This window comes from Erpetoichthys calabaricus, chromosome 8 (genome assembly GCF_900747795.2).
Source record: "Erpetoichthys calabaricus chromosome 8, fErpCal1.3, whole genome shotgun sequence".
Lineage (NCBI taxonomy): Eukaryota > Metazoa > Chordata > Cladistia > Polypteriformes > Polypteridae > Erpetoichthys > Erpetoichthys calabaricus.
The window spans coordinates 73941959-73954671 of NC_041401.2; the positions used below are offsets into that span (position 1 = coordinate 73941959).

Below are 12713 nucleotides of genomic sequence, written 5' to 3' on the forward strand. Positions count from 1 at the left end.
CAAAAATATACTACGGTACAGCATTTAATAAAAGTGCATTTTATTTGTAGAGCACGTGTATTTCATGTATACATTTGGGGAAAATGTAATTCATAATAACAATGAACTAACAATGCAATGTGTACGCCCCCCAAAATTTAGAAATCTGGGTTATGCAAAGAATATTAACCATCTATAATTCCATCCATCCATCCATTTTCCAACCCACTGAATCTGAACACAGGGTCGTGGGGGTCTGCTGGAGCCAATCCCAGCCAACACAGGGCAGGAACCAATCCCGGGCAGGGTGCCAACCCACCGCAGGACACACACAAACACCAAGCACACACTAGGGCCAATTTAGAATCGCCAATCCACCTAACCTGCATGTCTTTGGACTGTGGGAGGAAACCCATGCAGACACGGTGAGAACATGCAAACTCTACGCAGGGAGGACCCGGGAAGTGAACCCAGGTCTCCTAACTGTGAGGCAGCAGCGCTACCACTGTGCCACTGTGCCGCCCCCATCTATAATTAATAATAATTAATTAATTGCATTTATATACCACTTTTCTAACCCTACTCAAAGCACTTTCCATAGACAGTGGGGAGCCACTTCAACTACCACCAATGTGTAGCATCTACCTGGAGGATGTGATGGCAGCCGTTCTTGCCACTTGCACTGCACCCTTTAGCTGTTTGGTGGTGAAGGGGTGAGAGAGATAGTTAGCCAGTTTGGGACAGAGAATGATTAGGGGGCCATTATGACCAGGCCGTGGTGGGCAGTTTAGCCAGGACATCAGGAAACAACCTACTCCTTGCTCAGGGATCTTTCATGATCACATCAGGAGTCGGGACCTTGTTTCTTTTGTCCCATCTGAAAGATGGCACCAATTTTTACAGCACAGTGTCCTTGTTACTGCACTGGGGCAATGGGATCCACACACAGACCAGAGGGTAAGTGCCCCCTGATTATCTTACCAACATCTCTTCCAGCAGCAACCCAAGGTTTTTCCTAGATGGTCTCCCATCCAAGTACTGGCCAGACCTAAATGTTCTTAGCTTCAGGTGGATTACCTCTTGTGCAGTGCTTTTTATGCTTTGTACTCAGGCACAGTTACCCACATTAACTGAAGACTGTAAAGAAGCAACCATCTGAGAAACATTAGTAGCTGCTAACTGCACTCTGTTGGGAAGCACTTTGAATTTTGATTACATATGAATTTGTGAAATGATGTTTGTTAAAAAAAATGGATGCACACTTTTAAATACACAGCATTAAACTGAGCAGGAGGTACCAGCTATGGAGCACATGGTGTAAGTTGACTGAATATCTAACTTGCACTTGTACAGAACAAAGCCAAAGTTAAATTTTAATATTAGTGTATATGAGTATTCTATGTGTGATTGCATAGTGGTGCAGTTATTAGCAATGCTGTCTAACAGATCCATTGTTATGCATTAAAATCCTATGCCTGTTTGTTGTCTGTTTGGAGTTTGCGTGTTCTCCCTGTGTCTTTGTGAAGGATTCTCTGGGTATTCTAGTAGCCTCTCCATATCCCAAGGGTGTGCATGTTAGGTGAATTGACAATTGGTAGGCTGGCACTCCATCCTGCTTTGCGTCCATTACCGTTGAGTTGGGTTCCCTGAACTTGGTTTGAGAATGCTATTTTATGTTTGCATGTATTAAGAGCCACTAGAATCAGTGACCCCACTGACCTGCTGCTTCCTTAGGGTTGTGTAACAAAGACAAGACATCTGTGAACAATGCTGTGGTCCTGTATGCTCCTTTAATTCTAAAAATGTCTTCTGATTGACTTCACTGCAAAAATTGAAATCTAAGCAAGTGAAAAGTTTTTATATCATGACATTAAATCTTGTTTCCCTTATTGTAAGAATTAATGACTTATCAAAAAAATTGTGTTTACAATTATGTATCTTAATTTAAGAAATCTTGTCAAATAAAAGTACATTTTATTTACTCTATTGGGAGATTTTTTTGCTAAATAAAAGCAAAACAGCTCCCATTTAAAGTTTTCTTGTCTAGCTTTTTGCACATGCATTTTTTGCAGCGTTGCAGTGGTGGGAATGGGGAATGGTGTTGGGGGGCTAATATTTCACATGTTTTATTGTGTGTATATGCACTAAAGCTCCACATCATTTGTCCTTCTAAATGTTTTTGTGTTCATTCATCCTGCTCAAACCTTTGCTAGATGTCAGGATCAAGAGACGTATTAGAATAGCACTGTGCCTACTGAATGAATTTTACAACATTGTTTTATTTGTGTTTTGTTTTGTTTGTTTGCTGCCAGTTGGGTATGCCCCAATGCGTTACTGACATTGACACGTGTTTATGTGCATCCGCACATCCCATAAGTGAAGTGGCTGACAAAAGCCATTTTGAAAACTGTGGCTATTCCATTTAATTTTGTAGTTGTAATTAAGAAGTGTTTCATCATAGTAAAAAAAAAAACTACTAAAAGCTTTAGAGGAAATCATGACAAAAAATGTTAGATTCTGTAGATGCATCATATTAAGGTATTGTTGTGCAGTTTTTAATTTGGCTTTAGGAAAGATTGGGTTTCTACAAGCTTGCTTTTAACTACAAATTTGATTTTTGAAATAAATCTCTTGATTCTGCCAATTAAAAAAACAAAAAATTTAAATACTTAATTCCTGAGCCATACCTGTTCAATGACAGCTGAAAGCAGGACACTGGCCTTCTAGCATGTTGTGCTGGTTACTGCACAGTGTGGAGTTCTTCCTATGAGATAACTGCTGTGCTGTCACCCATCCTTCATTCTTAGTAGCTGATTGTACTTTTTGTATGTCTTTGTTTTAGGCAAATGGTGCAGAGTTCACTAATACTGTGCCCTTAATTAGCATATCAAAATGATAGTAAATTAGAAAATCAACCGAGTTGATTTATAGAATAAAAAATACAGGGATGCTCACTGCTGTCTTTCTGTGTCCTACCATCTGGTGCAGCTATCTGACAGGCTTCAGAAAGTGGCTTCTCAACGGGAAAAACTGGCAGAACTAAGGAACAGCCTACTTCCGGTGGCTCAGCGAGGAGCTCTGCTTTATTCTATCCTGCAGGCACTGAGGAGCTTGGCACGAGAATATTACTTCACCCTGAAGGACTTCCTCCAGATGTTTGATGCTGCAGGAGCTGTATGTCGACAGGTTGGTATTTTTAATTTTTCCCCATATATTGTAACTCAGAATTACTTAATGCCACAGTTTTTAGATTTTTCTTACACATTTTTCTTAAGAGTTTGTTTGAGCTAAAGTCTCAAGCATATTTTTTATAATGATCAAAATTCCAATGGAGCTTTGCCAGTTAATATAGTACTTCAACCTTTAACAAGTGTGGACATCTACATGTTTTTCAGTTTGCTAGAGAGAAAAAAAAAACCCAGTATATTTCATGGGTTTCCAGATTTTATTTTGAGTTTCCATGCAGATATGTAGATTGTTTCAAGACAGAAGTTTCCTTAATTATAGTCTAAAGGAATATGCGCTACTTAACTCACCCAACCATTTGGGCCTTGGCTTCCCACACTGAAAACAAAACTAGATTAATAGCAGGGAATTCAAATGGATGTTGAATTCAGTTTAGGCATTTAGCCATTCTCTGAACCTTCTTATTCCACTGCAGAGTTGCAGGCAACATGCCTGAGTATCAAATTCAGGGTATGAGCCAACCCTGAGTATTTTGGCACTACATTATGGGGCAGACCCACGCATACTCACTCATACTTAGGCAATTCAGAAGTGCCAGACATCCTAACGTGCAAATATTTATGAGGTCAGATGATAAGCTAGAAAACCCACAAAAACACAGGGGGTTAAAAAATATTTTCTCCACACTGAGAATTATCATCCCCACACTAACTACTGAGGCACTAAGCTTAGCTAGTTTCACTGCTCAAAACTAAAGGACCTCTACTCTCATAATGTGAGGAAACTATAATTGCATAAGTTTACTTTAACTTTGCATACATTAACACTAGAATTACCAGAGTCTATGAAAAAACTTGTAGATCCGGCCCACCTTAAAACCGTTCTCAGCTCTCTTTTGTCTTCTAAATGTGCCGATTAACAGGAGCAGCAAGCAGCCGGCTATTCCATCCCCCACTACCGCAGAACATTCACTAAGTTTTCCCAGCTCATGCCTTGTTTGATTATCTAGGAGTGACTGAAGTGCTGGAGTTTTAGAGTGGAAATAATAGATCGCTATTTGGAACACACGCAGTTCATGTGTGTTCCGTTTCTACAGTAATCTGTGTAAACACAGATTTAAAACAAACGTTTTTCGTATTTTAGTAGTAAATGGCAAAATGTAGGCATAAACTATATAATGTATGAAGCCTGAAGTCCAAAGATCAAGTAAACACTTTCACAAAAGGTTTAAGGATAATACAACAGCTTCCGTGGCATAGCGGTAAGATTTGCTGACTTGTAATGAAGAGTCGCTGGTTCGATCCCCACTCACTCCTATATTTGCCGTTTTCAGTAGTAAGCTGCTCTTTTTGGGGGGGTTGTTAGAGCGCGTGAGCTTATTCAGTGCTGCAGGATCAACGCACATGTTGATCTTTTTTTCTTTCAGTAATAGCGCCAACATAAATCCACACCCGATCTGACGCTGTTCGTTTTCAAATAATATTGCATTAGTGTGATGATGTTTTCACATATATTGTCTCTTTCTTTCAGGTGTGTAATAGGAACCACAGCATAGAGAGAAGCGTGTACATTGTAACAGGTACACACGTTGTAAATGTAGGAAAGACTATCCTTGCGTGTGTATAAACAGTTAACATTTGAATCTGATGATTGCATATAGCGCTGAACTTACTGCTCTGTACTATTCTATCCTCTGCATGTCCTGGAGTACAAAAGAAACAGCATACAGCAACATGTGGGGACTGGCAAGATCAGGAAAAAAAACACGTAGTCACTGATTACAAACCGCACGATGCTATGTGAATGAATATGAATAATGTTGCACCCGTGCCACAAAGTTTTCCTAAATGTACTATAAAGGTCATTAAACAAATAATTCCAAATATCATATATACCTACGTCTGTGTTTTTTTTGACATCATACACCATAAAGTGCACACTAATTCAGAATAAGCAGGAACACTCAATAAAAAAAAAATCAAGTGACGGTGAGATACAAAGAAGGCAGATTCGCCAGCATTTGCGTGTCAGCTTTTATCCCTCCAGATGAAAGAATGTCCAGTTCCATTGTCTCAAAACACCACTCACATCTCCAGTTATTCCTTTTCAAATAAAAAATAACAGCGTCAGATCCCTGGGTTGGGGGGGAGGTAGTATGTATTGTGATCGTGATTTAGAGAGAAGTAAAAATAACGGTAACTTTTACAAGTCCTATAAATGCACACCGTGTGTTATAGACGCAAACCAAATGTATGTGTGTACTGTATAATATTAACAAAGGAGCAGCTCACTACTGAAAACGGCAAATATAGGAGTGAGTGGGCATCGAACCGGGGACTCTTGATTACAAGTCAGCAAATCTTACTGCTACGCTACGGAAGCTGTTGTATCATCCTTGAACCTTTTGTGAAAGTGTTTACTTGATCTTTGGACTTCAGGCTTCATACATTGTATAGTTTATGCCTACATTTTGTCATTTACTACTAAAATATGAAAAACGTTTCTGTTTTAAAAATGTGTCAAGGGAACAGCTATAATAAACAGACAAAAACAACCTTTTTTCTTTGCTACAACTTACAACCCCTACAGGTAATTCCCAGATGCTGCCAGGCCAGGAGAGAAATACACTCTGCCAATGTCACATCCCAACTGCATTACATGCCTAAAGCAAACTCACTGGTTCCTCTTGATGATGGGAGGCAGGGGATCCTGCAGTAGATGTTTCTGTTCTGGTTACCTTCACAGAGAAAGAGGGAGCACAGCAACCATGTGCAGGATCTCACTTTAGCTTTCACCGTCTCATTCTTGTAGCCCCCTTTGGAAACATTTAAGGGCACCTGTCCCACTAATGTTATCAGTCAAAGTTTCATGGGTCTCAACATATGGTAATATACAGAGCAAGAAGTAGCTGATGTTGGAATTAACTGTTATTACGATTACTGTGAAAACAACCTTTAAACTACAAATTTTATGTACACATTGCTTACTAGTGAATGTGCATTTATATATTTTTAGTAATAGAGCTAGATTATATGAACCACCAGTGCACTTGAATTGGTGTATAGGTTTGTAGTTTATATGGTGTACATTGATTACAACTAGTATGTGTACCATGGTGCCATACAAATTTCAAATATATAAGGTATGGGACACCTTAATTGACACTCAGAAAAAACCTACAACTTTTTAACTTAATGACCATCAAGGACTTAGGAGCAGATATTATTTAAAATGCTAGTATAATATGTACAGTATGAATAATTACAAAGTACGTAATGCAGGATCTATCTATCTATCTATCTATCTATCTATCTATCTATCTATCTATCTATCTATCTATCTATCTATCCTAACGTATCTGGCGAGACCAGTCATATTACTGTACAGGCTTTTGTCATGGCAACCATTTTTTTCAATAAGAAATTAAATGAAAGTGTTTATTAAAAGGACTGAATATAATGAATCCACTTGCCCCACATATGCAAAAAGTGAGAAATTACAATTTCTTGCTGACATGTCACTTCTAAGTGAATGAAACTGAGCTTTATATGTATTTGTGTGTTCTTTAACCCTACTCCCAGAGTGGGGACACTACTGAAGAGATTTACCTCCTTTAATGTGACAGATAGAAATTAAAATAAAATTTACCTTTTGTGATTAAAAGAGATTCCATTCTGCAGCTTCACAATGACCTGAATATATCACCTCTACCCAGCTGTCCCTAGGCATCATAGCAGAGTTACTGAGCAAGCCACCAGTGTCCAGCCTGAATGTGTCCAGCATTGGTAGTGTGTATTGCTAAAGAAGCACCCATGGAAAATAATCATAGATAGAACCAGTCCTGGAAGGATTGGTAGATAGACAAAACTTTATTTGTCCCCATGGAGAAACATACATGTTTATATACATGTTTATATATACTGTAGTCTGATCACACATCAGAATGACTTAAAGGAAGAAAATTAAAAAGAAAGAAAACATCTGACTTGGCTGTCACAGTTCCACTGAGGCATTATATGGATATATTTCTTTTGGTACACAGTAAAGTAGCCCCAGTAGCGTTTCCTGACACACTTCTGCCAAACAATTCATTGGCTGAAATCCTCAGTGTTAGTGTGTCAGAGAGAGGATGTACAACTTTGCTCATAATGACATGCAGTTTTGTTTTCATTCTCTCCTTTGCTATGACCTCCATGGGGTCCAGAGTGAGTCCTATAACTGGGTTTGCCCTTTTAGTTAGCTTGTTGATTCGGTGGGCCTGTCATGAAATGATGCTACCTGCCCAGCACACAACATAGAAAATTGCACTTGCCACAATAATTGATAAATAAAATGTGTTTGTGTGTCCAGTGAGATTATACCAAGTGGAACAAATAAGCTGATAAAGAGGAAAGACTACATCATCCTCTGCAGGGTCCATTACATGGAAATAATAATAAAGTGCTTTAATAGATTATTCAAGAAAGAGCATACGACAGCTGTCAGAAGCAATGACACAGAAATGTCACAAAGGATTAAAATACAGATAAAGTAAGGGCTGGAAGCAGTATCCCACTTTGCCTCATAGTGCAGATTGATAACAGGGGGCTAAAGCAGTATTGAAGGCATACTTCCTACTGGGTGGGCAATACACTGAAAAGCAACCAGCTTTACATCATCAACTTAAGAAATGGCTTGAATGGGAAGTTTTCATAATTTCAGAACGTGAAACTCTAGTCGGATTGCATACTGTATATTAGAGACATGCCCCAAGTGAAACTATGGGCTTGTCAGGAGTATAAAGAAAACTGATTTCACTGGGCAGTAAAAGACATGATGTAAAATGAGTTGGAGCTGCCTAAATGCTTTTTAGCTATAACTCGCTGTCTCTCGGAATTGCACTTACGTAACAACCTGCCTAAATAGGTACTTAACATGTCAGTTTCATCAAACACACTTTGGAAATTTCTAACATTTATGCTGTACTCTTCCATCAACTGTTAGCACTGGGGAAAAAACATACCTTAAACATGACAACAGTGTCTGCGTCTTGAATTACCTCGCTTGTGGTAATAACAGTGAAAGACACTACGTAAAACATGGTTTGCCTGCTTGATTGAAGGTCATGTGGTCCGCAAAAAGAGCCACTAATGTATTTGGTAACTAAAACTCATGCTTCATTTCCTGTGGCAGTGTGTATACAGATTTAGGCTGTCAGCTTTCACACAACCTGATTTAATTGTATTTAGTGTTGTTTATGGAATGATGTAGGAAAATATTGATTCAGGGCTAACAGTGCAGTCAGCCAATTAATTATGAGCTTATCAGCTATGAATTTACAATGTCTTAGCCACTGTTAACTTAAAAGTGAGAAAAGATGAAGAGATATAATATAATTTAAAAGAAATTATTTTCAAGGTCAATGAAAAATTATGTAATAATCTTCTGGTCAACAAGCATAAATTTGATTGATTGGATGCACTGCTGACCCAGAATCGATGTTTTCAATGATTTTCAGGAAAGAATGGTTATATTTGTGTTGCAGCCTTTGTCACAGGCTAAGGGCTGCAGCTCCGGCACTTTTACTGAATGTGGTGAATCATTCATTACTGTATGGTCTTCAGATGCAGTATGAATGGTCGATGTGCATGTTGATAAGGGAGGACTTGTTCAATTTATTTAAAAGGGCCCGAGGCTAAGCGAGTAAGGGCCTTGTACGAGAAGCATAAAGTGTTACATGTTTCCATCCTTAATTAAAAGTGAAAGAGAGATAGTTCTGTGATGCTGTATGAAAAAGTGGACACCTTGCAATATAAGCGGAATGTGCTAATGAGAGAAATAATTGATGCAGCCTTCTTATGCGCTGAGGGAATTTTAGTAACACTCAAATGATATTGTACTAGGGAACATGAGGGAAAAACGTTAATAGTCTCCCAAAACCACAAAGCAAGAGCAAATCAGCACTGCTGTCAGGCACCTCTCTGTGCATCAGCATCTCGCTACGGATCAGAAGGCTTGCTTCAAGGAGCCTCGCCATCTCTGAACACTACAAAGCTGATGAGTGCTTCACAGGAAACAAAGAAAGACAATGGCAGTGTCTGCAGTAATAAAGCCTTTTGCTCCCAGTATAAAATGATGAAAAGATCTGTCTGACTGATTTTAGCTTAAACCTGCCTGGGAAATGTCCATACTAGTTCTACTCAAAATATCTTAAATCAAACCCGGCAGAGGTTAGCATGTTAAACGTTTTTTTTTTCTTCCCTGTTTTTGCTTCCTTATTTGTGGAGACTCCATTACATTTCCTATTATTTAACACCTCCCACACCATAACAGCTCAGCCTAGTCAGAGGCTGCTAAGCTCTGGAGTTGACTTACAGAGTGTCGATCTGCCGTTTGTGCACCAGGAGAAATGCAGGTAAGGTCATTCTTGTGGAGAACAACACAGGACAGAATGGAGAAGACCTCTGTACATATTGTATAAGGTGAAGGCAGGAACTGGTAACACGCTTCCATGTTCAAATGTACTTTCCTTCACTCCTCTGTAACTGTACCAAGCTCCAGTCCTCATTAGTTGCCTTTATGGAATTGCATTGCCACAGGATGTTTGCCTAGTTAAATTTTGAAGATTTAAGAAGAACATTTCTTGGATAAGTGCAGAGGCCAATATATAGTCATTTGCCACCATATTGTGAGGAACACCTTTCCATCACAATGTGCATCCATACAGTAACACATGATGACCCACCCCTTTCCTTACATAATATATTCACATAACTCTAGGGGATGTCTGTCAAAGTTTGTGAACTCTGTCATTAAGTCAGCTGGATTGTCAAAAGTGCCTCAGTGTTTAATGTATATTGTAATTCTTGATTCTGGTCTGATTTCATTTAATGTGACATTCACAGGTAGGTCCAGGTAGGTGTAGCTATTATGGTAGTGGGACCAAAGCCAAGTTCAAATCTATTGTCAAGCATACATCGTATAATTAAATTGTTGCTCACATTTCTCCCACAGGTTAATGGGCGATAAGATCAGTAGTATTCAATAAGTAGAACATGCATCCAACACAGGCAGTGAATTCAACATCATACATTAAGTGCAACACCAGATGGTATACTGCAATAAATGCTATATGCCTAGTTAGTGAATAGCCTTATAAAAACTGTCCCTGCGTCTAGTCGTGTGAGTGTTAATGGTCTTGTGCTGTTTAAAGTGACATTATGTCTGTGGTCTTCAATTCTAATGTTAAAGTTTCTAAAGCAGCATGTATTATATATATACTAGATGGAAGAGAACTATGGATTGCAATAATATCCTGTGCCACTTTCACTCACCATGTGTGATGCCTTGTGGTCCTTTGGGCTCCCAAGAATGAATAGCTGCTAACCTAATCTAGATCATTCCTTCTGATTTAAATGGGAATTAAATTTCTGGCACCTATCCAATTCAGACATAAAATGTTGAAGAAGATCTATGCAGAGTCTATGCAGTGTGACTCTGTTACTCATATTTCTTTTGGTTTTGAAATGTTAAGGATGTACTGCCTCCTCCTATCTCCTTGTCTTTCATTTGTGTTAGAATGGAGCCCCCTAGCTTTTTCTTGTTTTCGGGCCCTGTGTTTTGAATTTCTGTGTGGTTTTGTTAAGGTTTCAGAAATGGAGAATGTGCTGGTTGACTAACTTTGTTAGTTCAGTCATCACAGATTTAAGTACACTGCAAAGGTGCAGTTGGGCTAAAAAGGTCCCAACACCTGTCTATGGGAAATGGGCTTTAGTATTATACCATTCTTCCACTTCTTTCCCATAAAGTCAATAGAGAGATGCCCACATTGGACATAAAGCAGCCCCATGGCTGTTAGTCCCCTGAACTGTCAGAGCAAACTGGATCACTCTCTCTTTTAAATAGGCTGAGAATCGATGGCCATATTGTCTCGGGCAGCTTAGAGAAAGTCTTGGAGAAATAAGCTATTTATTTAGGTGTGATCAGCCTGGTCATATGCTTACTTTATACATGTAGGCTTTTGGCAATTATTTATACAGTTGGTAACATAACATTGTTTGATCTTCTAGAACGTTTTTGTGCAATTGCATTATTATAATTGAGATTAGTGTATTAACTCTACTCCTCATTTAAAATGATTGCCAGGTTTAACTTGCTTGAGTGCATGTTCTCCTTAAAACAAAATTCCCTTTATGTAAAGATACTCATTAGAATTTAGTGGAGATTTCCTCTTTTGCCAGTTAAGCTTGAGACAGCTATTGCAAAGTCTTCTTCCTGGTGTTGAATAAAAAAATAAAACAAAAAGTTAATCAAATCAAACAGGAGAACATGAGGGCAACGCATTTTGATTTCTTCAAAGAGGTCGAGGCAAACACAAAGTAGGCCCGAGGTACTGTCCATGTGTATTTAGTGTACAGCTTTCACTACTATATTTTCTTAGACATGTTGCTTTTGGATTTTAATGGGTTTTCTTATCGATTTTTTTCTCCCAAAGTCTTGCATGCTGTCAAATTCTTTTTGCAGATTGTTCTGTTAGATTTGTTTTTATGCCTTACAGATTACTGCTGTACCTCATTCCCAATATTTGCTAGGTCAGGATTCAGTGCAATATCATGTTTAAGGTGAAATAGGCTTTCTTAATCTAGACCTGTGTTGGGGTTTATAAACCTGCATATGAGGCAAACCTGTTTCAGCATCAGCTGAAATATTAGTTAGTTCTGTGGCAACACCAAAACATTTTCTCCAAGTTTGAGTAACCATCTTATTCTGTATATGGTTTTAGTTGTAAACTTCAAAGTACAACTCGTTGATTTGGCAAGCTAATGTTCTCCAAGAAAACTGTATTAATTTTGTGATTTTTTTATTTTTATGTTATGCAATGCCATTCTAAATTTTCATGGGCGATGCCAATTATGTCATTCCTTGTTGACTTCTGAGTTGGCTACTCACGTGGCCCATCTTCCAACTTTTTAACTGTCCTTTACAGGACCATCTGCCATATTTATCAACTCTAAACAGAATAATTAAGGTCCCTGTGGTCTGTTGGCCAAGGTGTTGGGCTTTAGATCATAAAGGTGATAGTTTAATCTCCATCTACCTGTAGAACACACTGTGTAACTTGCAGCAAGTCCCTTAATCTGCTCACACTCCAATTGTTAAATGTATATAAAAGGTTCTAATGTATTACTAATGGCATCAACCTAATGATAATTATAAGAAGAAGCAGATAACTAATTTCCCAGCATTTTATTTAACCTGTTAGAAGACTGCATACTTGAGATATGTATCAATATTTTGTGGTGGTGTACACTAATGATTGTGTTCCTGACTGCTCTAGTGGCAACTCCTCATCACCACATTGCTGATAAAATGACTGTGGCCTTCATAGATGTTCACACTTTTACCCATTATGGGGGTCCTTTCACTATGAACATGAGTATTCTTTGTGTTCTTTCAAATGAACTGCAAGATCCCGTCATTACCTGTGAAGACCTGGAAAGGCTTCCATGAAGTCATCCCTGAAGCAGTTCCTTTAATTGACTGAAGTAGGACAAGTGCCTTGGTGCTCA

At 38.6% G+C, this 12713-nt stretch overlaps 1 protein-coding gene across 3 annotated transcripts in view; it reads left to right on the forward strand.

The window, feature by feature from the left end:
• Positions 1-12713, forward strand: part of LOC114656546 (dynein axonemal heavy chain 9-like) — a 247958-nt gene that overhangs the window by 112109 nt on the left and 123136 nt on the right. For all 3 annotated transcript variants that reach the window (XM_051930715.1, XM_051930717.1, XM_051930716.1), the window contains exon 24: positions 2968-3165. In XM_051930715.1, the coding sequence (XP_051786675.1) occupies positions 2968-3165 (198 nt within the window). The remainder of the gene's footprint in view (positions 1-2967; positions 3166-12713) is intronic.